The 27,856-nt window shown below is 36.3% G+C and overlaps 1 protein-coding gene across 1 annotated transcript in view; it reads left to right on the top strand.

Annotated features, from left to right (window-relative positions):
* LOC118499366 (serine/arginine repetitive matrix protein 2-like) overlaps positions 1-27,856 on the top strand; it is a 191,596-nt gene that overhangs the window by 28,583 nt on the left and 135,157 nt on the right. The window contains exon 6 of the mRNA XM_036020071.1: positions 20,663-20,748. Within this exon, the coding sequence (XP_035875964.1) occupies positions 20,663-20,677 (15 nt within the window). The 3' untranslated portion in view covers positions 20,678-20,748. The remainder of the gene's footprint in view (positions 1-20,662; positions 20,749-27,856) is intronic.

Genomic DNA, 27,856 nt, shown 5'->3' with positions numbered 1-27,856 from the left:
TAGTAGTGTATCTGCTTAGCAATCTGTAGTTCAGGTCAATATTATTTAATACATATTTAATAATCATAAATTCATTTTACTTTATTAATTACTTTTATGATTTGACCCAACTTCACCTAACTATGAGGTATGTGTATATATGAGTATATATGTACTCATATATATGGGAGTATATATAAATGACTTGATACAGTTGCTAATATTGCTTTGATCCTCTTTTAGTTGTTTTCAACTGAGTCATCTCCATTGTCAAGTTGTCAAAGTAAATTTTATAGTCTTGCTTTGCTAGTATTCTGCCTTTTTTGTTGTTGTTATTGTTATTATGTTTTTATTTGCTTCTTTCAGTGTATAAACAAATCCCAAGGTTACAGGCTAGTAGGACTGATACTCACTGAAGTCAGATGAAAGTCCTAACTGTAAGGAGAGGATCCTTATATTACAGGTACATGACATTACATGATTACAACCAGCCTTACCACCAGTACTGTATGTTTTTCTAAGAGGCTATGAAATAAAAAATAACATGACAGTATAGTTTGAGAAAAGGTTTTATTGTACAATTTTCTTTTCCTCAAAAAGGCCTTGAGTATTTCTACATTAAGATTGGACCCTCCCTTCCCATGCTCTATAAGTAATTATTCAGTGTAACTTGATGCATTTTTCAAAATTTGGTTCCTCGAATGCATTTTTTTCATATCATATGTCTCAGTATTGTTATTATTTTCACATTAAGCCTATCTGAAACATTTTCAGTTGGACTAGACTTTGGAAATTTCTTTAATAATGCAAGTATAACAACATTATGTAGTGCATAAATTTGAGTTTATCATAGCTAGAATACTTTCTAGTATAGTTATAATAATAAAATACTATTTATTGAATAATTAATATTTGCTCAGCTCTATGCTTAAGTGCTTTCTATCTTATTATATCTTACAACAGTTATAGGGTAGGAATAATTATCCCAGGTTTGTAGATACGGAAACAGAGACTCAAAGAGCTTAATAATTTACATAAGGATAGTGGCTGTCCCAGGATTCCAAACACGGACTATCTAACTGTGTTTCTGCTCAAGCCTCCTATTTAAGAGTGCTGTGTTAAGGTGCATGAATGTGAAATGTCAGTTTGACCATTGTTGAGGAAATCCAAATGAACAAGTTGTTTAGACATTATGGAAATCTATGATCCAGTGATTTTTATACTTAAAATCCTTCAATGGTTTCTATGTTTATAAGATATAAATTGTGTTCCCTTTAGTGTACATACAAGGTCTTTTGTTATTGAGCCATTGCATACTGTTTCAGGCTTACCTCTGACAGCCTTCCCTTGCCACTCAGCATCATATATACTCCTTACCTGTTGACCTTAGTTAAATTGAATAGCTGGTAGTCATCCTACCATGATTAGTTATTTGGTGCTTTTTATCTTCATTAATATTTTCCTTCTTACCATTATGATCTTTCCTCTCTGATCCCTGGTAAGTAGCAACTTTTTATTCAAGACTGAGCTTTGTTATCTCTATGAAGCCTTTCCTGACTACTGGTCTCTGCCATTGAACATTACCTTCTTTTTTAAAAAAAAATATTTTATTTATTTTTAGACAGAGGGGAAGGGAGGGAGAAAAAGTGGGAGAGAAACATCAAAGTGTGGTTGCTGCTTGCACACCCCCTGCTTGGGACCTGGCCGGCCCACAACCCAGGCATGTGCCCTGACTGGAAATCAAACCAGTGACCCTTTGGTTTATAGGCCAGCACCCAATCCACTGAGCCACACCAGCCAGGGCAGAACCTTACCTTCTTTAAGCCTTTCTGTTGCATAGGTATATTCTAGAACCTATGCTTTATTATACTTATTTATTTATATGTCTCTTTCTAACTAGACTATAGATTTCTTAAGGGCAAGTACAAAGGCTGTGTGTGTAATTTTTATATCCTCAGTTTTTAGCACAATGGGGAACACAGTGGATTTTTAATAAGCATTTTTTTTTGACAAATGAATGACTGTACAAATGAATTAATGGTTAATATTGATAGGAAAGAAAAGATGACTCTCACAGTTGGTACGATGATGGTGATAAAGTGAACTCTAAGGTGGAATACTGCTCTACTTCCCAGGGGCCATTCAGTGTGGAAAACAGTTTCCTGAGGTCTCACCATAGTCATACTAGCTTCTTGTAGACAATGTATAGTGTATGTCTGGAATTTTGTTATCTTGAACAGCCAAACAATTATGATTGGAAATTTACCCATAAAATTTAGATAGTTGATTTTTTCATAAACATTTTATTTCAATAATGAGTATGATAGATCTTGACTCAAGGACTCTATTACTTTCCTTAAGGAGGTCCACATATCTTTGGTATTATAATCAATCTAAAGTTAGAAAAGGACTCTTCTGCTTGAAAATTATGAAAAGTAAGTAAAAAAAGAGCCTATTATCACATTTAAAATTCCATTTGCTTTAAAATAGTAATACATTCCTGATTAAAATGATTATAATGGCTGGTATTATCAGAATGACAAAATCTTACATAGGTTAATAGTTTTATATTTTGAAAAAACTAATTTATCATATTACCCCTTTAGTAATATGTCAAGCTTCAAGTTGGCTTATATTTTCTCCATTTATAATTTAATAAGATTATATGAGTTAGAGATCAAATGTTCTTTGGCCATCAGAATATAAATTTAACTGAGGAAATGCTATGCAATGAAGATATTAAAAGAAAGCTTAAGGTTTCTGATATTAACTAGATTCTGTCAAATTTTTATTTGCTTTAGACTATATAAAACAACTTAAGAAAATACACTGAATTAGAATGAGCTATGCTGAAACATATTCACTAAATAATTTAGATAAAATGAGGCAAATGAGGAGGTTAGAAAGAGTGAAGTTTTCTTTGCTCAAGCTATAAACACTAAGACTTTTAATTTTGTGGAAAGACATTAAATACTCTGGTCATTCAACTTATATATCCTTTAGCCTATTTAGTAGTCAAATATTTCTAAGTAAATATGTGATTTAATTTGTGCTGCTGAGAAACAGCGATTAGAAATAGCAATAAAAGTCATATAATAAAATAAGAATACTAAAAAAATCCAGGGATTTTACTGTGGTTCATTACTCATTCAATTTCTGGCAGCCTTCATGATTACAAATCACTTGATTGACTAAATAGACATTCTCAAAGTGAATTATGAATCAGGTTCATTTTTCCTGGTTGATAGTTGGCACATGCTGTAACTCTTATACTTTGTGATACATCAAATTCTTGTAACAGTAATAAGAGATATAATCAACTCTTTATTTCAGGAAAACTAAATTGCCTTTTCAAAAATGAAATGCAGTTGCTAACATTTTAACAACACAGTGTAATTCCTGCCTTTGTATTCCAGAGTAGAATTCATAATGATGATATTATTTTTCAGATTAAAAACATCTTTAGAATGATTTACATCAGGTGTAAAACTCATATCATTTCTACAGCCTCCTCAAACAGTTGTCTGAGCCTAGTTTGCAAAAACAGTTAAATTTATTCCTTTAATATTTAAAAGGGTCCATAGTGACTGGAATCTTGAATCTTTCCACTGGTAAAACTGAATCCAGGGGGGTCAATTCTGCTTTGATATTCATTCTGTTCTCTTTTAACTTAGTAAGAGTTCTTCATATATAACTACACTGGTAGTTGAGTGGCAGAAAATTCTTACAGTACAGCTGCATTTTCTTTAATCCCATCTACCCAAGCAACTGAAAATAAAGTAGATGCTCTTTAATGTGGTATATTCAAAATTCAAGAACTTGAGCAAAATTCAGTTATTACTTTAGCAAAATGATGTCCCCTCATTGAAAATTATCAGACATGGAAATGTAGGGCCCCAGTTTTAACAGAGTCATTATGAGATCTTCTTACTAATAATAGAATTGCATATGATAAAGTAATTCTGTGTTCCTAAGGAAGGTAAAACCATCAAATTTAATAGAAAGTTTGCATATATAAGGATCACAGAATTGTGCTGTCATACTTTACATCTATGTAAAAGCAGGGTAATTAGTATGTCAGAATTCCAGTGCTTTAAAATTTAGTTTCTTTAATAAACAAGATTTACTTATAACTAAAATTGTTTTGTTGCTATTTCATTATCTTAAGAAATGTACAAAATTTTTTCTGAGTAATAGTCTATTAACTTATATGAAAACGTAGAATGATAATGTATAATTATACCTAATTTTATAAACATAATTTTAAGCTTCTTTTTATTTTAGTGTTTTATTCTCTTAAAAATTGCCTAAAGTTCTTGAATTTGTTATTTAGCCACCTTGAAAGTTTATTTTCATTCCCCTAACATCATTATTATATGACTAGTAGTTAAAATTTCTTTTTTTTTTAAGATTTTTTAAAAGATTTTATTTATTTATTTTTAGAGAGGGCAGGGAGGGAGGGAGAGAGAGAGAGAAACATCAATGTGCGGTTGCTGGGGGTTATGGCCTGCAACCCAGGAATGTACCCTGGCTGGGAATCGAACCTGGGACACTTTGGTCCCCAGCCCACGCTCAATCCACTGAGCTACTCCAGCCAGGGCTAAAATTTCTTTAAACATGTTTTCTGTGATTAAAATTTCATTCCTGATTAGGCAGTTATTTATATGTATAATCCATCATTATTTTCATCTAAAAATTATAACCAAATGTTAATCTTCCAAAGATATTTTTAATATAAATTACCCTGGGAATTGGAATTAAGGAATTAGAAATGGAGAGACAAAAATATCAATTTATTAATTATAGAAAAAATTTTAAATCTTTTATAACATTGGTAGGTTTTGTGAAGTAACCATAAAGTAAACTGGGGTCATTAAATGCTCAGTTTTCCAGCCTGGCTCAGTGCTTTTTGAACTATGTGACTTATCTGTACATTTGGAATCTAGAAGCATTATTGCATTTTAGGTACACTGAAGTAAGCAATATCCGGTAAAATGAGCTTTTGTTGCTCTGACCTGGCCATAAAATTTGGGAATAGAAGGGTGGAAAGGAAGAGACACAATATTTTTAATGGCCACAAAAATATAATGAATTTTTCAACTTCGATTATTTATTTATGTTGATTAAATAAAACATATTGCTAGATTGTCTCCATTTTGTGATGTATAATCTGTTTGCTTCCACGAATTGCTTCCCTTGAACAATTTAGCATTAGGCCAGTCATTGTGAGATGACATCAGTCTTTTGAAGTGCAACAGATCTGAATTTTGTTGAGGTCTGATTTATCCAATTTTTTTGTAATGAATCATGTTTTTGGTGTCATATCTATAAGAAATTTTTGCCATCTTCCTGTCAAGAATGTGGTGTAGGCAGACATGGCTTGCCTCTTTGTATAACCACAACAAAATTACAACTAAAATGTAGAACAACCATCACTCGGAGCCAACAGAAGTCGAGTTGAATGGACATCTGACAACTACAGAATTAAAGAAACCGCATCCATCCAGACTGGTAGGAGTGGCACAGATGCAGAATGGGCTGGTCTGTCACATGTGTGTGGTGGATAAAAATTTGGGAGGGATATCTCTGGAGCAAGAGTCCCAGTTTTACACCAGGGCTCCCAACCCAGGAAGGTAAGTCCCCACAACTTCTGGTTGCAAAAACCAGTGGGGATTGAGTCAATGGAAGAAACTTTTGAAGCACCAAGCAGTTCCTCTTAAAGAACCCATACATGGACTCACCTACTCTGACTCACTTTCTTTGGGCTCCAGTGACAAGGCGGAGACTTGAGGGGCACCAGTGGTGTGTAGGGAGAGATTGAGGTGTCTAGCAGAGGCCATTGTCCCTTTTCTGTCCCAGAGACCTTCACCCATAGAGCCAGCAGATTGGTGCTATATCTGAGACTCCATCAAGCTGGCTAACACTGTTTGACCTTGAAGATCCCTAGAGGTTCTGCCCCACTCAATTTTACTGGCCCACCCAAGCTGCTTGTCCATAAGAATGGCTGGTCTTGGCCATAAATCCTATCAAACAAGCAACAGCTGGCTTCAGTGAGCCCTAGCACAGCCAGATTAAATTCACAGCTTGTCTTCTTCAACTGGAAATCTCCTAGTTCAGCACAAGTAGCAGCCATCTCAGATTGCTTTACAGCTAAGGCAGGGTGGCCTCAGGCAAAACACAGGTGGGGGCTGATCTTTGCCTGCACTGCCCAGGAAACCCGAGGGGCCGCTTATCCAGTAGACAGCTACAGATCACATCGTGAAAGCAGCTCTAGCTAATACATAGACACAAACATAGGGAGGCTGCCAAAACAAGTAGACCAAGAAACATGGCCCAGATGAAAGAACAGACCAAAACTCCAGAAAAATAGCCAAATGAAATAGAGATAAGCAATCTATTAGATGCACAGTTCAAAATACTGTTTATAAAGATGCTCAAAGAACTTAGTGGGGACCCTAAACAGCATAAAAAAGATCCAGTCAGAAATGAAGGATACACTAATTGAAATAAAGAAAAACTTATAGGGGAACAACAGTAGAGCAGATGAAGTCAAGAATCAAATCAATCATTTGGAATATAAGGAGGAAAAAAACCCAAAACAATCAGAACAATGAGAAGAAAAGAGAATCCCGCCATCCCCAGCCAAAAAACAAAACAAAACAAAACAAACAAACCCAAGGATAGTGTAAGAAGATTGTGGGACAACTTTAAGCAATACAACATTTGCTTCATAGGGGTGCCAGAAGAAGAAGAGAAAGAGCAAGAAATTGGAAATCTATTTGAAAAAATAATGAAAGAAAACTTCCTTAATTTGGTGAATGAAATAGAGATAGGAGAGCCCTGGCTGGCGTAGCTCAGTGGATGGAGCACGGGCTGGGAACCAAAGTGTCCCAGGTTCGATTCCCAGCCAGGGTACATGCCTGGGTTGCAGGCCATAACCCCCAGCAACCACACATTGATGTTTCTCTCTCTCTCTCTCTCTCTCTCTCTCTCTTCCCTCTCTAAAAATAAATAAATAAAATCTTTAAAAAATGCTCAGTTAAATGAAGTTAAAGAGATTTCTTTAAAAAAAAAAAAAAGATAGGAGGGTAGGTGTGGGAGAATGGGTGAGAGATAAGGGGATTAAGAAGTACAAATAGTTCCAGAATAGCCATGGGAATGTAGAGTACAGTATAGGAAAGGGGGTAGCAAAAGAATTTATATGTGTGACCCATGGACATGAACAAGGGTGGGGGGATTGCCTGAGAGAATGGGGGATACTGGGTGGAAGAGAGTAAATGGGGGAAATCAGGACAACTTTAACAGCATAAATCAATAAAATATAACTTTTAAAAGGTTTTATTTATTTATATTTAGAGAGAGGGGAAGGGAGGGAGAAAGAGAGGGAGAGAAACACCAATGTGTGGTTGCTTCTCATGCACCCCTACCAGGGACCTGGCCCTCAACCCAGGCATGTGCCCTAAACTGGGAATCAAATGGGTGACCCTTTGGTTCTCAGGGCGGCGCTCAATCCACAGATCCACACCAGCTAGGGATATTTCATGTCTCTTATAAGGGGTACTAATCCCATTCCTGAGGCCTCCACCAGTGAGGCCTAATTATATCCCAAAGGCCCTATTTCTAAATACCATCAAATTGGGGATTTGCACTTCAACATAAGAACTTTTGGGAGACACAAGTATTTAGCCTGTAGCATATGAATATAATGAGCATTGTGATCATTATTTCAGTTACAAATATTTGCTTCACTAATGTCAGATGGTGTATACACAATAGCTTTTTAAAAATTTTTCTGAGTGTTGCAGGTTCGATTCCCAGTCAGGGCACATGCCTGGATTGCAGGCCATGACCCCCAGCAACCACACATTGATGTTTCTCTCTCTCTCTCTCTCTCTCCCCCACCCCCCCTTTCCCTCTCTAAAAATAAATAAATAATGTGGCAATCTTTTAAAAAATTTTTTTTCTGAAGTAAAGTATACATTGCAATAACTTTTCTTTTTTTTATAGTTATGTAAGTACAATTGTCTCCATTTTCCCACCACCACTTTACCCCATCCCACCTACACCCACCTCCCATCCTCAATCCTATCCTCCTTTGGCTTTGTAAATCATAATTTTAGTTTTTTTATTTTTAAATGATTTTTAAACTTTTATTTTTTATATTTAAGTATATTTTATTGATTATGCTATAACAGTTGTCCCATTTTTTCCCTCCCCTTTATTCCCCTCTGCCCTCAATGCTCCTCCCACTAGCATTCCACCCCCACCTTTGTTCATGTCTATGGGTCATGCATATAAGTTCTTTGGCTTCTCCATTTCCTACACTATTCTTAACTTCCCCCTGTCTATTTTGTACCTATCATTTATGCTTCTTATTCCCTATACCTTTTCTCCTCTTCTCCCTTCTCCCCCTCCCCACTTATAACCCTCCACATGATCTCCATTTCTGTGATTCTATTCCTGTTCTAATTGTTTACTTTGTTTTTGTTTTAGGTTCAGTTGTTGATAGTTGTTAGGGTTTGTTGTCATTTTAGTCTTCATAGTTTTGATCTTCTTTTTCTTAGATAAGCCCCCTTTGCATTTCATATAATAAGGGCTTGGTTATAATGAACTCCTTTAACTTGACCTTATTTGGGAAACACTTTATCTGCCCTTCCAGTCTAAATGATAGCTTTGCTGGGTAGAACAATCTTGGCTGTAGGTCCTTGATTTTTATGACTTTGAATACTTCTTTCCAGCTTCTTCTTGCCTGATGATTTCCAGCCCCTTCTTTTGAGAAATCAGCTGACAGTCTTATGGGAATTCCTTTGTAGATAACTATCTCCTTTCCTCTTGTTGCTTTTAAGATTCTCTCCTTATCTTTCATCTTGGGTAATGTAATTATGATGTGCCTTGGTATGTGCTTCCTTGGGTCCAACTTCTTTGGGACTGCCTGAGCTTCCTAGACTTCCTGGAAGCCCATTTCCTTTGCCAGATTGGGGAAGTTCTCCTTCACTTTTTTTCAGATAAGGTTTCAATTTCTTGCTCTTCCTCCTTTCCTTCTGGTACCCCTTTGATTTGGATGTTGGAGTGTTTACAGTTTTCCAGAGGTTGCTAAGCTACTCCTCATTGTTTTGAATTCTTGTTTCTTCATTCTGTTCTGGCTGAATGTTTCTTTCTTCCTTCTGGTCCAAACCATTGATTTGAGTCCTGGTTTCCTTCCCTTCACTGTTGGTTCCCTGTATATTTTTCTGTTTTGGTTTGCATAGCCTTCCTTTTTTTCCTTTAGTTTGTGACCATATTCAACCATTTCTGTGAGCATCCTGATTACCAGTGTTTTATCCTGTTATGGCTTAATTCTGCTTTTGGAGCTTTGATCTGTTCTTTCATTTGGGCCATATTTCTTTGTCTTGGCATGCCAGTTACAACGTGAAGGGCAGAGCCTTAGGTATTCACCAGGGTGGGGCAACCCACGTGGCTGTTTTGTGGTATTGTGTGAGGGGGTCCAAGAGGGAACAATGCTGCTTGCTCAGCTCTCAGCTGACTTTCAGTCACTTCCCTCACTACCCACAATTAAATTGAGCCTTTCTGGTGCTGATTCCCAGGTGAGTGGGTTTGTGGAAGTTCTAGGACCCTGTTGGTCTCTTCAATGAACTCTCCTGTGAGGTTGGGAGTTTCTCCTGCTGCCACAACCCCCACAGGTTTTTTCAACCAGAGATTCTGAGACTTTATTTCTCCCGCACTGTAACCCTGTGTTGTGCTATCTGTCTTGATTCCCACTTATTCCTCCTAGTTTATCTGCATGCAAATACTGGGACTGCCTGCTTTGCCAGCTGCCACCTTGTTGCACATTCTCTCTGCTCTGGCTGTGTGTCTCTGCCTCTCCTACTGGTCTGGATGAATGTTTCTTCTTGAACTCCTTGGTTGTTGGACTTCCATATAGTTTGACTCTCTGGGAGTTCTGGTTACTTTTCATTTTTAAATTTGCTTGTTGTCCTTCTTTTGGTTGTGTGAGGAGGCAAAGTGTATCAACCTATGTTTCCATCTTGGCTTGAAGTCCTATTTATTTATTTTTAGAGGGGAAGGGAAGGGAGAAAGAAGGGGAAAGAAACATCAGTGTGTGATTTCCTCTTGAGTGCCCCCCTGACTGGGGACCTGGCCTGCAACTCAGGCATGTGCCCTGACCAGGAATCAAACCAGAAACCCTTTGCTTTGCAGGCCAGCACTCAATCCTCTGAACCATACCAGCCATGGTGGTAAATCATAATTTTTAAAATTTACTTTTTAAACATGTACAATGTGATGATTTAATATACATACACATTGTGAAATGATTACCACAATCAAGGTAATTAATGTATCTATCACCTCACATAGTTACCATTTTTTTTTGTGGTGATATCACTTAAGATGTATTCTCTTAATAAAATTCCAGGATATATTAACTGTAATACTCTACATTAGGCCCCTAGAACTTATTAATCTTATAACTAAAAGTTTGCACCTATGATGAATATCTCCCCATTTTCTGCCACCCTCACCCCTAGCAACCACTGTACTACCCTCTGGTTCTACCAATTTGGTTCTTTTAGATTTCACATATAAGTGAGATCATGCAGTATTTCTTTCTTTGTCTGAATTATTTTGCTTAGCACAATTTCCTCAAGTTTCACCCATATTGTTGCAAATGATAAGATTCTCTTTTTTTAAAAAAATGATTTTATTAATTTATTTTTAGAAATAGGGGAAGGGAGGGAGAAAGAGAGAGAGAGAAACATCAGTGTGTGGTTACTTCTTAAGTCCCCCAAATGGGGACCCAACCTGCAACCCAGTCATGTACCCTGCCTGGGAATCAAACTGGTGGCCCTTTGGTTTGAAGGCTGACACTCAATCCACTGAGCCACACCAGCCAGGGCTAAAGTCTTTTTTTATTGAATTTATTGTGGTGATATTGGTTAATAAATTACATAGGTTTCAGGTATACAATTCTATAATACATCATCTGTATATTGTATTGTATGTTTACCACTCCAAGTCAAGTCTCCTTTCATCACCATTAATCCCTCCTTTACTTAATATTTGAAGTTATTTTTTAAATCCTCACCTAATGACATGTTTATTGATTTTAGAGAGGGGGGAAGGGAGGGAGACAAACAGGGAGAGAAACATTGACGTGGAAGAGCAACATTGACCCGTTGCCTCTTGCACATGCCCTGACTGGGAACTTTTTGTAGCACCCAGACCTGGGACCAAACTTGCAACCCAGACATGTGCTCTGACTGGGACTTGAGCCTGTGACCTTTTGTTTTTTGAACAACACTCCAACTAGGTGAGCCACATCAGCCAGGGCTAATATTTGAAGTCTTAATGGGTCTTTCTAAGTTGTCTTTTATTTATGGAACCTTTTACCCATGGTGCTTTGTTTCCATGCATGCTTGGTTGTCTTTTTCATTGCTATAGCACAATTATTTGGGAAGTCCTGGAGGCTTAGAATAAAGTTACCTGCTTATAGGGATAATTTGCATTTGCTTTTGCCAACTGGAGTAATGAGAACCTGGTCAGCAAATTCCCATAAGGGTCAGCCTTGGCCAAAGATTTTTGGTAATGGAAGATTGGGAGTTTTATGTTTTTAGGTCTTATATTTAAGTTTTTAATCCATTTTGAGTTACTTTTTTTGTGAGTGGGATAAGATAGGAGTCCAATACCATTATTTTGCATCTGATAATAGAGGTTCTTCCCTCTTTTTCCTTTCCTTTTTTCCCCTCTGCTCCCCTCAGTGCCAAAGCAATCTTCACCAAAGTCCTAGGGGTAAGGTTGGGAAGGGGGAAGACAGATTTCATTGTAGGTATTGCTCTTGAAGTCCAACTTAATATGGAGAGATTTTTTTATTTAGACAACCCCCTCTTTAGATGGGGCTCTTTGCCTTCCATGGTTCTGAACTGAAGCTTTATATTTGTCAAGGAACAAATGTCCTCAAGTCAAAATTGGCTTAGATGTTTGATGTTCTGCCTACTAGAGAGATAGCACTGGGTTTGATATTTCATTCAGAATTTGACCTGCTAATTCTTTGTTATGTTAGCTCAGTGCTTTAGGGTGATTGTATTTTTATAAAAATTCTGCACCTTTAGTTTTCAGCAGGAGGAATGGTCTCAAGTAGTGGTTCTTAGGTATGGGTGATTTTGCTTTCAAGAGACATTTGCCAATGCCTGGAGACATTTTTGGTTTTTACAGTTGAGGTTGGGGGAGCTAATGGTATCTAGTTGGTAGAGACCAGCAGTCCCTCTAATCATTCTATAATGCATAGGACAGCCTTCCACAGCAAAGAATTCTCCAGCCCCAATTGCTAATAATCCCAAGGTCTAAATAACTTAGCCTTCCATTACTGAAAATAGAAGTTCAAGAAATTAGTTTATAATTTTAAAATTTGGAGGTTTGGTATGTGAAGTAGAATTTATGAGAATTTCTGTGTTCCTAGGGCATGAATCTGTGGCAGTACTACAAACCATCAAAATGCTTGTAATAATGCATAAAGGAAAGAAACATAATAGAAGTTGTCTCAAGTCAGGCAATACTTCTAAACCTTTATGTGGCATTACTGATAACTTTTGATGCTTAGAAAAACTTTTTAAAATACCACTAATTTTTAAAAATTTTGAGCAAGTATACTAGAGAAAACTCTAAATTACCTTTCTATAATATTGATATAAAAGGATATTACAACATAAATGCCATATGAACAAGCAACCCAATAGTATTCAAACATGTAGAAGAATATTCAAAATAAAATAAAGTTTTGAGGTTTGAATAAACTGTCATATTTTCACAAATTTTATTTTGTATTAATTTACATCGTTTTAAAAAATATTTATTTATTTATTTTTAGAGAGAGGGGAAGGAGAGAGGGAGAGACATATCAATCTGTGGTTGCCTCTTACATGCCCCCTACTAGGGACCTGCAACCCAGGCATGTGCCCTGACTGGGAATCCAACCAGTGACCCTTTGGCTCACAGGCCTGCACTCAATCCACTGAACTATACCAGCCAGGGCAATTTATATCAAGTTTTATATTCTACATTACAGAAAATATCTTAAATCAATTTTTATTCATGAATATTACTGTTGAGATCACATGTTTTGTAGTCAGTAATTTTGTAATAACTGTGTGTGGTTCCAGGTTGGCACTAGACTTATCAGAGGGAATCACTTCATAAGTTATATAAGTGTCTAACCAGTATACAGTACACCAAAAGATAATATAACATTGAATGCCAACTGTAATTGAAAAACAAAAAAAAATGTAAAAAACACATTTTTATATAATATGTTTTTTTAATAAAGCAAGACAGTGAGTTTTTATTTTTATTATTTGTTAAATTGTCACCTAAGGATATATTTATTGATTTTAGAGAGAAGAGGATGGAGGGAGGGAGAGAGGGAAAGAAAGAGAGAAACATCCATGTGAGAAACATCAATCAGTTGCTTCCTGTGTATGCCCCAACCAGGGATCAAACTCAAAACCTAGGTATGTGCCTTGACTGGGAATCAAACTCACAACATATCTGTTGGTTGATGCTCCAACCAACAGAGCCACCCAGCCAGGGCTCATATGGTATTTTTTTATCCTGATAACTTGTCTGACACTACTTGATGATGAGGAGGATACTTTAGGAGAAATGCATTGTTAGGTGATTTCATCCTTGTGTGAACATCATAGAGTTGTACTTACACAAACCTAGATGGTGTGGCCTACTCCTGTAAATGTGTGTACTATGTCTTTATCTGACTGGCAGTGTTAATGGGTTTGTTTACACTAAAATCACCACAAAAACGTGAGTAATGCTTTGTACTAAGATAGTGAACTTCAAGCTTTTTCGTCTCTTGGTACACATAAATTCATTGCTAAAATTCTGTGGCATACCAAAAAATATATATTTTTTGCTAATCTGACAAAAATAGGTATAATTTTGATTTATTCACACCAGATGGCTATTTTTGTTTTGACTGTTATCATATTTTTAATATTATGGCTGTTATCATTTTTTAATTTGACAGTCTAAGGGAAAAGAGGTCATTGCCCCTGACTCAATAGTCAGGTATTACATATTTTATTTGACACTTTTTAAAGATTTTATTTATTTATTTTTAGACAGAGTGGGAGGGAAGGAGAAAGAGAGGGAGAGAAACATCAATGTGTGGTTGCCTCTCACACACCCCCCTATTGGGAACCTGGCCTGCAATCCAGGCACATGCCCTGACTGGGAATCAAACTGGTGATCCTTTGGTTTGCCGGCTGGCACTCAATCCACTAAGTCACACCAGCTGAGGGCTACGTATTTTAAAAACTCTTGCTGCACACCAGCATGCCTCTTGTAGCACAGTGGTTGAAAATCGCTGTGCTAAGACTTTGTGACAGCTAGGACATCTCTAAGAATAGGAATTTTTCAGCTCCATTATGATCTTATGGGCTCATTATCTTATATGCACTCTTGATCAAAACATCCTTATATGGCACATGATTATATTTGTTGTCGGGGTCAAAACTAGGGTGGGGTGAACAATGCACTTGCCTCTGGCACAAAATCCACAATGAACAGAATATCTAACTTTTAAATAAAGACAGAATTACTAATAGTGCTATGCTATACAGGCATATCTCATAGGTATTATGAGTTCAGTTCCAGACTAGCAGAGTAAAGGGAGTATCACAGACAAGTATGTCATAATCTTTTTGCTGGTTGGAGGGTCTTTCCAGTTTGCAAAAAACTGCAATATTTGTGCAGTACAATAAAGCAAGGTATTAGAATCTGAGGCAAAAAGAAAAATCAGTAATATTATAAATTTATTTAAAATTTTTATATTTTTCATATAGGTTAATTTTAATTGTTTAAAATATTGCATTAAATATTATTTATCTTGATTGCTGATTTTTTTGGCTTAATCTTAAATTTCCACCTGAGGTAAGAGCCTAGCTTCTCTCATCTTAATTCTGGCCCTGCTTGTTGGTGAGATATTCTGGCTAGGTGGTTAACATAGGAAGAGGGTGGGGCTGTCACTAACTTTTATTTCTAGGGTAGGATAGGTGCTAGTATTGTTGTCCTAATATCATAGGGATGCGGAAGTTTTGATAGACAATGACGTGGTGTTCAAGCATTCTGTTATTTCTAATTATACTTTGAGTAAAGACTCTTGTTCAGGAGATTGAAGGTAAAATGAAAGGCTTGACAGGTATACCAGGCATAGCAGTATGAAATTGAGTTGGTAATTTCAATCTAAGAGAGCAGGCATATAGAAAGCTGTTGATTGATGTTTTGAAGGAGGAAGCATAGTCACAAGGCTTAAAACCATAGTACTCAAGATTAGAGATGTGATTTCTGCTGAGAGAGATTGAAGGACATGGTTTAACATGCTATTCCTAAGAAGAAAAAGGTTGATGAGAACTCATTCTTTTTGACTGAGGTACATAAGAGACAAGGAAACCCATGGGAACTTGGATTTGGTCATCTTGTTTGTCACAGGAAGAGCGTGGTTCATGGAAATCAGTTTGTTAGCCTTTGCCATCCTGTGGTCCCCTTGCTTATTGTGATGAATGACTAAATAATAAGAAGTACTGAGTTTGCATTGAAGCAGTTTGGGTATTACTTCTGTCAAAATGAAGTCAGGTACAAGGGTAGGAGCAGAGTCTATAGATAGAGGGTTGGGGCATGGGTGAGCACTGATAGAGAGCTGGGGAAGCCTGAGGCAGGACAAATGAAATGAGTGCTAATGTTGGAAAGTGTTTTTGAAGTATTTATTTTTAAACTGTTAAAGTGAAAAACCCATTTTCTTCTGTTAAACCAGTCATATGTTCGTCATCATAAGCAGTCATGTACATATATGCACAGTGGAATAGAGTGACTATCTTCTTTATCGGTGTTCCCATGCTTTTCCCCTCTAGAAACTCTCAATTCCAATTGTATTACAACAATTTTATTGTATTTTCCAGTGGGCAAAAATGTCCACTTGTGAGTGTGCGTATGTGTATGCATTTTAAATGTTTTTCAAAGGAAAATTTATTTTTGCATGTACATTTCTAGGATATGTTCTTGCTTTAAATTTTAGCATAATTCTACTAAAACCATGAAAGGTTACTTTTAATTTAAGTGTCAGAAATCATATTATAACTATTTCTGTCTATTTTCATTATAGAAGAAACACTAACAGCTTCAAAGCAGTTTTTAGTATTGGAATGTCAGGAAAGTTAATGGATGCTGGTAGTCAGATAGTATTCCATGAGGACAGCCTCTTGAGCCTGGCTGGTAAAGCATTAGAGCTATAAAGAATGATGGACTTTGCAAAGAGTCTCTGAAGAGTGGGATACAGCCCTGGAAATACAAAGAAATAAAAAAAAAATTCAGCAACAAACATCTTTATGGATGATAGGCCTCAGCGCTACTCTAAAAGTTCTTCCCTTTTTTCCCCTTTTTAAACAGATGGTACACACTCATCAGACATATTCTGCCTTGGTCAAAGAGGACATCCAATACTGATGACTCCATTTTCTTTTTCATGTCATGTTTACCCCCAGTTCCTAAAAGAAAATTTTTGCATATGCATGACATCAATGACAAGTATAAAATATAATTTTTGAAATAATACCAATGATTTTTAGAAAAACATTAAGAATAAGCGTTTCTCCCCCATCTATTTATACCATCACAGAAAGAGGGAAAAAATAAATCAAAAGACACAGGAAATAGGGAATCAAATACAGGAAAGAGAAAAAAGGAATTGCCAGAATGAAGGCAAAGCAAAGCCCCAGAGCAACAACAGTTCTGTGTTAATCCCAAAGAGCAACTTTCCCAGACAAGAGCAGGACAATAAGAGAAAACTAGAAAACTTCCAGGAAGGGTGCCTGGGATGGGGAAGCAACTAATAGACTGCCTACACAGCTGACCACAGAGAAGGCTGTGTTGAGAGTATCTTACCATCTTGTTGGAAGGGGTAAATAAATGTGGTCATAAATCAAAGAATATGAACATTTTTAAAATGAGGCAATTACTAATATCAGGAAAAATGAAAACTTCTCACAATAAATGTGATTACAATACACTGTGTAGCAGTGAGTGATATTTACATGGTCATATTAGGGAATTACCAAATTATGATGTGACCATGTTGTCAGTGTGGGAGAAGAGGAGAGGAGAGGAGAGGCTATTAAGGAATGAATGATCTTCAGCTGCCATAAGAAGTCCATGGATAATATCTAAAATACATTGTGCTTGTAGCCTAACAAATAAAAAGTATGTTGTGCTGAAAAAAAAAAACATTAAGAATAAGATTATCACATAGAAATTTAATAAATTAATTGGAGCCCAAAGCACACTTATAGTCATGAGGCATATTCTACAAGCTAATGATCTGCTTTTTTTTGGACTACACATGGTAGGCTTGTAGAAAAATCTTATTATGTATTAATCTGTTTTAGGATCCTCTAACATTGGCCTGCCTGTAAATAGGTTGCTATGTCTTTTTCTCTTTCTTTGTCTCTTTTTATTCCCTATTTCTTGAAGATTTACTCTGTTATTTATATCAGCTTAAAGTATCACGTTGTCATGTTGTATGTTGATTGTTTAAATTTTTCAATTTTTATCATAAAAGGAACTCTCTCTGTAAGCACTTCTATTTTTTCTCTTTATTTTTGAAATTGTCGTTCATGTATAGTTACTTACATTTTCCTGCCACCACTTTCCCTACCCCATCCACCCCCACCTCACACCCTCAATCCTACCCCTCTTTGACGTTGTCCATAAGTTCTTTATATTTGTTCCTTGATAACCCTTCTATTTTTAATTTTCCTTTTAAAAGCATTATTTCTTATCTACTATTTTAAAGGACAAATATTCAAAAATTTCTCTAATATATTTATTTTTGAATTATTTTATTTTCCTTTTCTTCCTTCTCTCTTAAATTTTTTTTCACTTAAAATTTTTTGTAATAGCTACAGCTATGATACTGATGTAGCCAAAGAGAGAGTCTGTATCACAGTTGAACAAAGGTAAGGAAGGCCTTATTCCTTCAATTTCTTTCTAATGTGTCTCTTAGTCAATCTAAGGATGGCCTCCTAAAACCCTTTGCTTTAGTCACATGTTGGCTAATTTTTCTCAATGTACTCCATGCTTTGTAGATGTCATATTTGGTCTTTTTATAAAATATATTGCTCCCTAAAATTGCAACCATTCAATTCTTATAGGTATCTATTTTAAAACTTGTGATTTCTGAAATAGTTGTTGGCTTTTGGATAAATAGTGGTAATAGAGAACCAAGAATTAGGAGAGTGCCATTTGGGAAATGATTTTTTCATGTAATATGCTTAACATAACTGTGTTGATGATCCAAGCAGTGGTACTCCCCCACCATACAAGTATTCATGGGGGTTTACTCATGAATACTCTACCTTAGTAGAGATTCTAAGTCAAACTCTTGGTGTAGCTTTTACACCATCCTGGTCCTAATTTAGTTATTTCCTGGGAGTCCTCTTTGCTTTGCAGGATCATAGGAGTATCCTTTGGGCATAAGGCCCTTCTAGCTCCTTTTCCTTACTATTTGGATTAAGAATATACTTTTAAATATTAAACAAGGAAAGCAATAATCTTGATCCTTGGAATTACATGATTTTAGAATATAGAAATTGAATTTATTTTTACCTAAATGTTTCACTATAATGCTGCTTTCTTTTAATGTTAAACTGAGAAAGCCTTTGTTATTTTTATATTAATCTCATTGGAAAATCTTCATTTTACTTGTCATTGAGTGTATAATACTCCATCTTAGAAAAAGTTTTAGTGTGAAATAAGGAGACTCATAATAGTAGGTAAAATATAAGGTATAACTATAAACTGGTATAGCCACTATGGAAAACAGTATGAAGATTCCTCAAAAAATTAAGAATAGAGTTAACATATGACCCAGGAACCCCTCTTCTGGGTATTTACCCCCCAAATTTGAAAATATATGCATCCCTATGCTCATTGCAACATTATTCACAGTGGCCAAGACATGAAAACCATTGTTTGTTTGTTTGTTTTGATAGATGATTGGATAAAGAAGATGTGGTACATAGGTATCATGGAATACTACTCAGCCACAGGAAAATTTTAAGTACTGCCATTTGCAACAACATGGATGGATCTTGAGAATATCATGCTAAGTGAAATGCTAAGTGAGATAGAAAAAGTCAAGAACCATATGATTTCACTCATATGTGGGACATCAAACTGAAAGCAACAAATAAACAAACAAGAGAAACAAAAAAACTCATAGACACAGACAACAGTATGGTGGTTGCCAGAGGGAGGGGAGTAATAAAGAGTAAAGGGGATCAAATGTATAGTAATGAAACAAGATTTGACTTTGGGTGATGGGCACACAATGGAATGTATAAATGAGGTATTATAGAATTATATACTTGAGACCTATATAATTTTATTAACCAATAAGCTTAATTAAAAAGAAAAAATTCATAAAGTATGATACTAAAAAACCTGGATTGGCATCCTCACTCTATTAATTTATTAGCCAAATGACCTTGGAAAAATTAGTTAATCTTTTTTATCTTTAGTTTCTTCATTTGCAAAATAGGAATGATGTCACCTCACAGGGTTATTGTCAGACTCAAATAAGATATTTGTGAAGGTGCTTTATATGTGTGTGTGTGTGTGTGTGTGTGTATTATAACTCTAAATAATAATATGTTATTTTACAAGTTTTTTTCTAAGAGCCATCCATGGTGTGAGAGAATAAAAAGTCACATTGCTCAAGTTCAAATTTGAAATCTTCTGCTTGCTAGATGTCTGACCTAACCTCTCATAGCCTCACTTTTCTGTTCTATGAAATGAGAATATAGTAGTATCAATCTCATAGGGTTGTCATGAAGATTAAATAAGATAATCCATGTAAAATCCTTCCAACAGTGTTCAGCACATTCAATAAATGCTACCTATCATCATCATCATCATGATTGTCCTTTGATTAAAAAAGGAAGCTTTTTTCCTAAGTTAAAAACTATATTTACCATTTATCAAGTGGTAAATTATCAAAATCAGCTTTGTTCTGTTATTAAATTACCAGCACAATTAATTTTTCCTTAGTGGTGAATACGTATGTAAATACAAAGGTGCAGTTTTCTTTAATTAAGAATATTCCTTGACATAGTACTTATTTTAAATAGTAGGTATTCCTCCTCTGGCTGGTGTGGCTCAGTGGATTGAGTGCTAGCCTGTGAACCAAAAAGTCACTGGTTCAATTCCTGGTCAGGGCACATGCCTGGGTTGCAGGTCAGGTCCCTGGTTGGGGGCATGCAAAAGGCAACTAACTGATGACTGTTGTATCTCTTGCACATTGATGTTTCATCTCCCTCTCCTTCTCTCTCCCTTCCTCATTCTCTAAAAGTAAATAAATAAAATCTTTAAAAAATAGTAGGTATTCCTGATAAGTTTTGTACATATACTATTTTGGCAAATTTAATTATATTTTGAGTATAGTAAGGAAATTCAGAAAATAATGTGAAAATAAAACCTTTGAATAATAAAGGACCCTTTGAAATGTGATTGCTCACTAATTTATTCATGCTTAAAATCAATTTTCATATTTAAAAAAGAAATCTGACTATATTTATACTCGATAATAACTTATGAGAATTAATTAATTGTATAATCTATTTTTAAGGAATCACAAAAATGATCAAAGCAGCAGCCTTGATGGATCAGTTCAAACATGCTGGAGACAATGAATTAAACAAGTAATTTCTTCAGGTAAATGCCTAATGTAAGGTAAAGTCTGACTAAACAAAGACTGAAGTGTGAAAACGCATTGATAGCTAAAAGATTGTGATTTTTGTTGTGAACTGATAAATTTAGCAAGATCTAGGGTAGTGTAATAGATGAGATTAACTTCTATTACTAAGGTTAAACTTTTATGCTTTTTTTCTCTTCATGGAAGGCATGACTTTTACCACTTACAGCTCAAGTATGATTGCTTTCACATTTTGTGTTAACACTTTGGTGAAGTGTACAACATAAAAGTGAATTAAATGATTGATGATTGCTACACAGTCCAACACTGATTTCAGCCAGTCAAAATGTTGCAGTGTTTGGCTTAATTACAAGAAGAGTCTGAGGCACATGGTTTCTGTGACAACCCAGTTCAGGTGACCTGGGTATGTCCTACCAAGCTGTTTCTGTGGAATAAATAAGCTGTTTGTAAACAGAATGGCTAAGCATTTTCTCACAAGATTTCAAGTTCACAAAGTATGAGGCAACTGGATAAAAGGTGAAAGGTGAGAGGTAATAAGCCATGTGGGCTTCTTCTTTTGTTGAGCTTTTGGCTGCCTTTCAGACTGAGGTCTTGGAAATAGTTCAGACACAGGCCTTTTGCCAAAAGACTACTGAGAGTTGGCTCAGGCAGGATTCTATTACAAAGTCCTCTCCCTCTCTTTCTCTTACTCACTCTTTCTGTCTAGTGTCCTGCAGTCTGAAATCTATAAAAATGCAAGGAATTATATAAAAACTAAGTATATAAATAAAGTGGCCAAATAAATTCATGTTTTACATAAATAAATTTAGAATAACTTTTCCTTTTAAGGACAGAGGTCCACAATTTAATTTATTACGATAAACACTTGCAAAATTGTTTGCAAAATACATTTTTTCTTTTTTTAATTGGATTTTTTCATTACTATTTAGTCGCCTTATATCCCCTTCCCCTAAAAGCACCATATTATTTTGTCCATGTGTCAAAATAATTTTCCTTTTTGCTCAGTTCCTTCATTCACAACCCTCTCCCCTGCATATCTCTCATCCTGCTCTCTATCTATGAGTCTATCTCTATTTTGCTTATTTGTTCAGTTTGTTCATTAGATTCTACATATGAGTGAAAGCATATGATATTTGTCTCTCTGACTGGTTTATTTCACTTAGTATAATGTTCTCAGGTCCATCCATACTGTTGCAAATGGTAAAGCTTTCTTCTTTTTTGTGGCCGAGTAGAATTCCATTGTGTAAATGTCCCATAGTTGTTTTATCTACTCATCTACTGATGGATACTTCGGCTGCTTCCATATCTTGGCTATTGTAAATAATGCTGCAATGAACACAGGGGTGCTTATGTTCTTTCAGATTAGTGTTTTGGGTTTCTTCAGATGTATTCCCAGAAGTGGGATCGCTGGATCAAGAGGCAGATCCATTTTTAATTTTTTGAGGTATCTCCATATTGTTTTCCACAATGGCTGCACCAGTTTGCATTCTCATCAACAGTGCAAAAGAGTTTCCCTTTCTCCACATCCTTACCATTACTTATTGTTTGTTGGTTTATTGATGATAGCCACTCTGACAGGTGTGAGATGATATCTTATTGTGGTTTTAATTTGCATTTCTCAGATTCAAGCTGATGAACAACAAAGTACATTTTAGAAAAAGATTAAGTATATCTAAATAACAAAGAAGAGTAAAACTATTGACAGAAAATCTCAGGGCAATTGTAGGCTTTTAAAAGAGGCAGTATATATCTACTCTACTTAAATCATCAGAGGCAGTTTTTAAACAGCCTAGTGAGATATTTTAATTAATGAGCTCTTCTACAAGTATATGTTATCTATTGAGTGTTAAGATTTGCTATATATTATGAAGAAAAAGATATAATTAGGCTTCCTCAAAATTTCTTCTCTCTCTTTAGATTTATTGCTGTTATTCTTGCTCAGAGTAGGAATTCATTTCAGGAGTAAACAAACAAAAAACCAAAGTAAATATTAGATATACCTTCTCTGGCATTAAAACTGAGCTTGAAGAGCCTTCTTTAGTTCCTTGGTTATCATATCTGTCTGCTTTACTGGCTTGCTCTGTTGTGTTTGAACACTACTACAGAGGTAGAACTTCTATCATGGTCAATTTTGGTATATTTTCATCCTTGGGTTGAAATACTTTGTTAGTAAACTTGTAGGACAGTAAATCTTCTTTAGATTAGAAAAGCTGGGGAAAGGAACAGTGAAAAGATGGCAAAAGAATTATTCCGAAACACGAAGTATGAACCATAGAATATTTAACTATAAATCTACTTTTTCAGATGGTAGCAATTAGAAGAAATCACCCAGATAAATAGAAAAATAGAACACTTTATAAAATTTTATGTAAGTCCTAGTGGAAACCAGAACATGTAGTTTGGATCATAACCAGTGATACCTTGTTTTTTATTCTTTATTGTACTAATAAGGATAGGTGTGGAAAGGATTGGACTTTCCAGTGTGTTTTCTAAAGTCTGATTTCTTTTAAAATAATGAAAGAAACACATTTGTCTTAACAGAATTTCCTAAGAATATTTTAATTCACAGGTGGTCTTGTCTTTATCTACTTTCTTTAGAAAGCACTAAAAGAAAAACTCCCTGAAGTTTGAGAAATCATTTTCCATTATTTTTATTTCCTTGAATTTCTTGGTTTTAAGAACACTGCTACAAGAATGAGTTATTATATGTGTTGGTAAACAAGTTTTTCTTCTCTGTTTGTTTTTTCTTTTATCTTTTTTCAGCATATTTTATTGATTATGCTATTACAGTTGTCCCATTTTTCTCTCCCCTTTATTCCCTTCAGCCCTGTACCTTCAACCCTCCAGCATTCCCCACTCCTTAGTTCATGTCCATGGGTAATATATATATGTTATTTGGCTTCTCCATTTCCTATACTATTCTTAACCTCTCCCTATCTATTTTGTGCCTACCAATTATGTTTCTTATTCCCTGTACCTTTTCCTCCCATTCTCTCCTACCACCCGCCCCCATCCTGCTGATAACGCTCCATGTAATCTCCATTTCTGTGATTCTGTTTCTGTTCTAGTTGTTTGCTTAGTTTGTTTTTTAGGTTCAGTTGTTGATAGTTGTGATTTTGTTGTTATTTTACTGTTCATATTTTTAGTCTTCTTCTTTTTCTTAGGTAAGTCCCTTTAACATTTCATAAAATAAGGGCTTGGTGAGCATAAACTCCTTTAGTTTTACCTTGTGTGAGAAGCATTTTATCTGCCCTTCCATTCTAAATGATAGCTTTGCTGTATTGAGTAATCTTGGACGTAGGTCCTTGTCTTTCATGACTTGGAATACTTCTTTCCATCCCCTTCTTGCCTGCAGGTTTCTTTTGAGAAATCAGCAGACAGTCTTTTGGGAACTCTTTTGTAGGTAACCGTCTCCTTTTCTCTTCTTGCTTTTAAGATTCTTTTTGTCTTAACCATTGGCATTTTCATTATGATGTGTGTCTTGGTGTGGTCCTCTTTGAGTCCATCTTGTTTGGGACTCTCTTTGCTTACTAGACTTGTATGTCTATTTCCTTCACCAAATTAGGAAAGTTTTCTTTCATTGTTTCTTCAAATACGTTTTCAAGTTCTTGCTCTGTCTCTTCTCCTTCCATTACCTTTATGATTTAAATGTTGATGTTGATATGTTTGAAGATGTCCCAGAGGCTCATTAGCCTATCCTTTTTTTGGTTTCTTTTTTATTATTGCTGTTCTTATTAAATGTTTTTTTCTTCCTTACATTCCAAATCATTGATTTGATTCTTGGCTTCATCTACTCTACTGTTGACTCTTTGTAAATTTTTCTTTATTTCCATTTGCGTGACCTTCATTTCTGCCTGGGTCTCTTTTCTGCTGTTGCAGTACACAATGAGTTCTTTGAGCATCCTAATAACCAGTGTTTGAACTCTGCATTTGATAGATTGGTTATCTCCACTTTGTTTAGTTCTTTTTCTGGGTTTTTTTTCTGTTCTTTCATTTGGGCCATATTGGGAGGGATTCTTTGTCTCCTCAATTTGGCAGCCTCCCTTTGTTTTCTTTCTTTTTTAAAATTATATTTTATTGATTAAGGCTTTATACTTGTCCCAATTGTCTCCCCTTGGTTCCCCTGTGCCCCATTCCCCCCTTTCCTCTTGGAATCCCTGCCTTAGTTCATGTCTATGGGTTGTGTGTGTAAGTTCTTTGGCTTCTCCTTTGCCAATACTCTTTTTAACATCCCCCTGTTTATTTTGTACCTACCCAATTATACTTCAAAATACCTATACCTCTTGCCCTGGCTTGTGTGGCTTATTGGATTGAGTGCTGACCTGTGAAGCAAAAGGTCACTGGTTCAATTCCCAGTCTAGGGCACTTGCCTGGGGTGCGGGCAAGGTCCCTGGTAGGGGGTGCATGAGAGGCAACAACACATTGATGTTTCTCTCTCTCTCTTTCTCCCTCCCTTCCCCTCTCTAAAAAAATAAATAAAATCTTTAAAAAATACCTATATCTTTTACCCCATTCTTTCCCTTACCCCTCTCAACTGATAACCCTCCAAATAATCTCCATATCTATCATTCTATTCTTGTTCTAGTTATTTGCTTAGTTTGTTTTTGTTTTTTTAGATTCACTTGTTGATAGTTGTGAGTTTGTTGTCATTTTAATGTTCAGTTTTGATCTTGTTTTTCCTACATAAGTTCCTATAACATTTCATATAATTGGGGCTTGGTGATGATGAACTCTTTTAGTTTTACCTTGTCTGGGAGGCACTTTTTCTGATCTTCAGTTATAACTGATAGCTTTGCTGGATAGAATAATCTAAGTTGTAGGTCCTTGTTTTCATCATTTTGAATAATCCTTGCCAGTCTCTTCTTGCCTGCAAAGTTTCTTTTGAGAAATCAGCTGATAGTCTTATGGGAACTTCTTTGTACATAACTCTGTGCCTTTCTCTTGCTGCTTTTAAATACTCTCTTTATTTTTAACCTTTGGCATTTTAATTATGTGTTTTGGTGGGACCTCTTTGGGTCCAAGTTGTTTGGGACTCTCTGTGCTTTTTGGGCTTGTGTGTCTATTTCCTTCACCGAATTAGGGAAGTTTTCTTTCATTTTTTTTTTCAAATAAGTTTTCAATTTCTTCCCTTCCTCTTGTCCTTCTGGCATCCCTATGATTCTGATGTTGGCCCTTTTGGCCCTTCTGCTGTTGGATCTTTTGGTGATATCCCAGAGTCTACTTAAACTCTCCTCATTTTTTTTGAATTCTTGTTTATTCATTGTGTTCTGGTTGAATATTTATTTTTTCCTTATGTTCCAAATCATTGATTTGAAATCTGGCTTTCTTCCCTTCACTGATGGTTTCAGAAAATCACTGATGATTTCCTTTTCTTTTTTTAAATTAAAAAATTTCTTTTTAACCATTTTTATTAATGTTCAAATACAGTTGTCTCTGATTTTCTTTATGTCCCTTAATAGAGCCTTCATTTCTTCCCTTATACTTTTGCCATATTCAGTGAGATCTTTGACCATTCTGACCACCAGTGTTTTGAACTCTGTGTCTGATAGGTTGGCTATCTCTGCATTACTTAGTTCTTTTTCTGGGGTTCTGTTTTGTTCCTTCACTTGGGCCATATTTCTTTGTCTCCTGATTTTGGCAGCCTCTCTGAGTCTGTGTACTAGGTAGAGCTGCTTTAATTCCATTTTAGTGCACCTGTTAAGTCATATGGAGTGGAGCCTTTGTTGTTCTCCAGGATGGGGCAACCATAGCTGTGTGTTGGGGAGTGGTCAAAGAGGGGATAATGCCACCGCTAGCTGACTTCTGGGGGCTTGCCTGGCCCTTGCCCCATTTCCAGTCACTTCACCAACTTTCTGTATGTGACTGGCGCCCCTCCAGCTATTGTCTTGGTTGTGATTCGCAGGGTGGGTGGCTTTGAGTCCATTCTAGCTCTTGTTATAAACTGGCAGTTTCTTCTGCCACCCCAACCCCCACTGGGTTTACAGCCAGAACTTATGAAGCTTTCTTTTTTCTGGTGTTGAAGCCCCAGACTTCATGGTCTGGCCTGGGGCTGGGCTCGCTGGCTCACAATGTGTCTCCCTGATTTTTATCCACCACATGTGAATGTGGGGCTGCCCATTCCACTGGTGACCACTGCCTCACTGCCCCTAGCTCACTGCCACCACACCAAGTCCTCTCTACCCCGAATTCCCACCTTTGTCCCTCCTACCCATTTGGATGAATATAGCTTCTTTATATCCATGGTTGCTGGACCTCTGTATAGTTCGGGGTGTTTTTCTGGGTGATTTTCTGGCAGTTCTGGGTGTTGTTCATTTTTATGTTAGTTGCATTCCTTCTTATGGTTATGCAATGAGGCAAGGCATGTCTACCTATGCCTTTATCTTGACCAGACTATTCTCTGTGTTTTTTCTATTTATTAGGTAGAGCTGCTTTGACTCCCTGTCTTAGTAGTGTGCTCTATTGTAGAAAAGTATACTGGTAAGTTGGATGGGGTGGAGCCTTAGATAATCACCAGGATGGGGCAACCTGTGTGAACCAGGTCGATGGAGCCTCAGATATGGTATTGCCTCTCTGTGGCTCTGTGTGGGGGAGGGCTCAGAAAAGGGACAATGGCCCCTGCCTGGCCTCTGGAGTTTTGTTCAGGAGGAAGCTCTTCCCAGGTACCTGCCCTGATGCCATATATTTCAGTTTCTCCCTGTAGGTCAGTGATGCCCTTCCAACTGCTTCCCCAGTGCTGGAGCCCAAAGGAAGTGAGTCTGAGTAAGTCCTAGGACTCTGAGGCCCTTTAAGAGTAGGCTCCTGAGGATCCTGAAGTTTCTTCTGCTATCCCAACCCCCACTGGTTTTTACAGCCAGAAGTTATGGGAACTTATCTTCCTGGCACTAGAACCCTGGGCTGGGTGGTATGGTATGGGGCTGGGATCCCTCACTTCTGAAATGTCCCTCCTGATTTTCATCTGTCACCTTGGGCATGGTATGGCCCATTCTGTGTTCTGCATCTCTGCCTCTCCTGCCTGTCTGGATTAATGTGGCTTCTGTAATTCCTTGGTTGCCAGACTTCCATACAGCTCGATTTTGTGATGATTCTGAGTTATAGTTGTTTTGTAAT

This window comes from Phyllostomus discolor, chromosome 3 (genome assembly GCF_004126475.2).
Source record: "Phyllostomus discolor isolate MPI-MPIP mPhyDis1 chromosome 3, mPhyDis1.pri.v3, whole genome shotgun sequence".
Taxonomy (NCBI): Eukaryota; Metazoa; Chordata; class Mammalia; order Chiroptera; family Phyllostomidae; genus Phyllostomus; species Phyllostomus discolor.
Note: the sequence above shows the minus strand (reverse complement) of the source record. Positions and strands in the feature narration are given on the sequence as shown.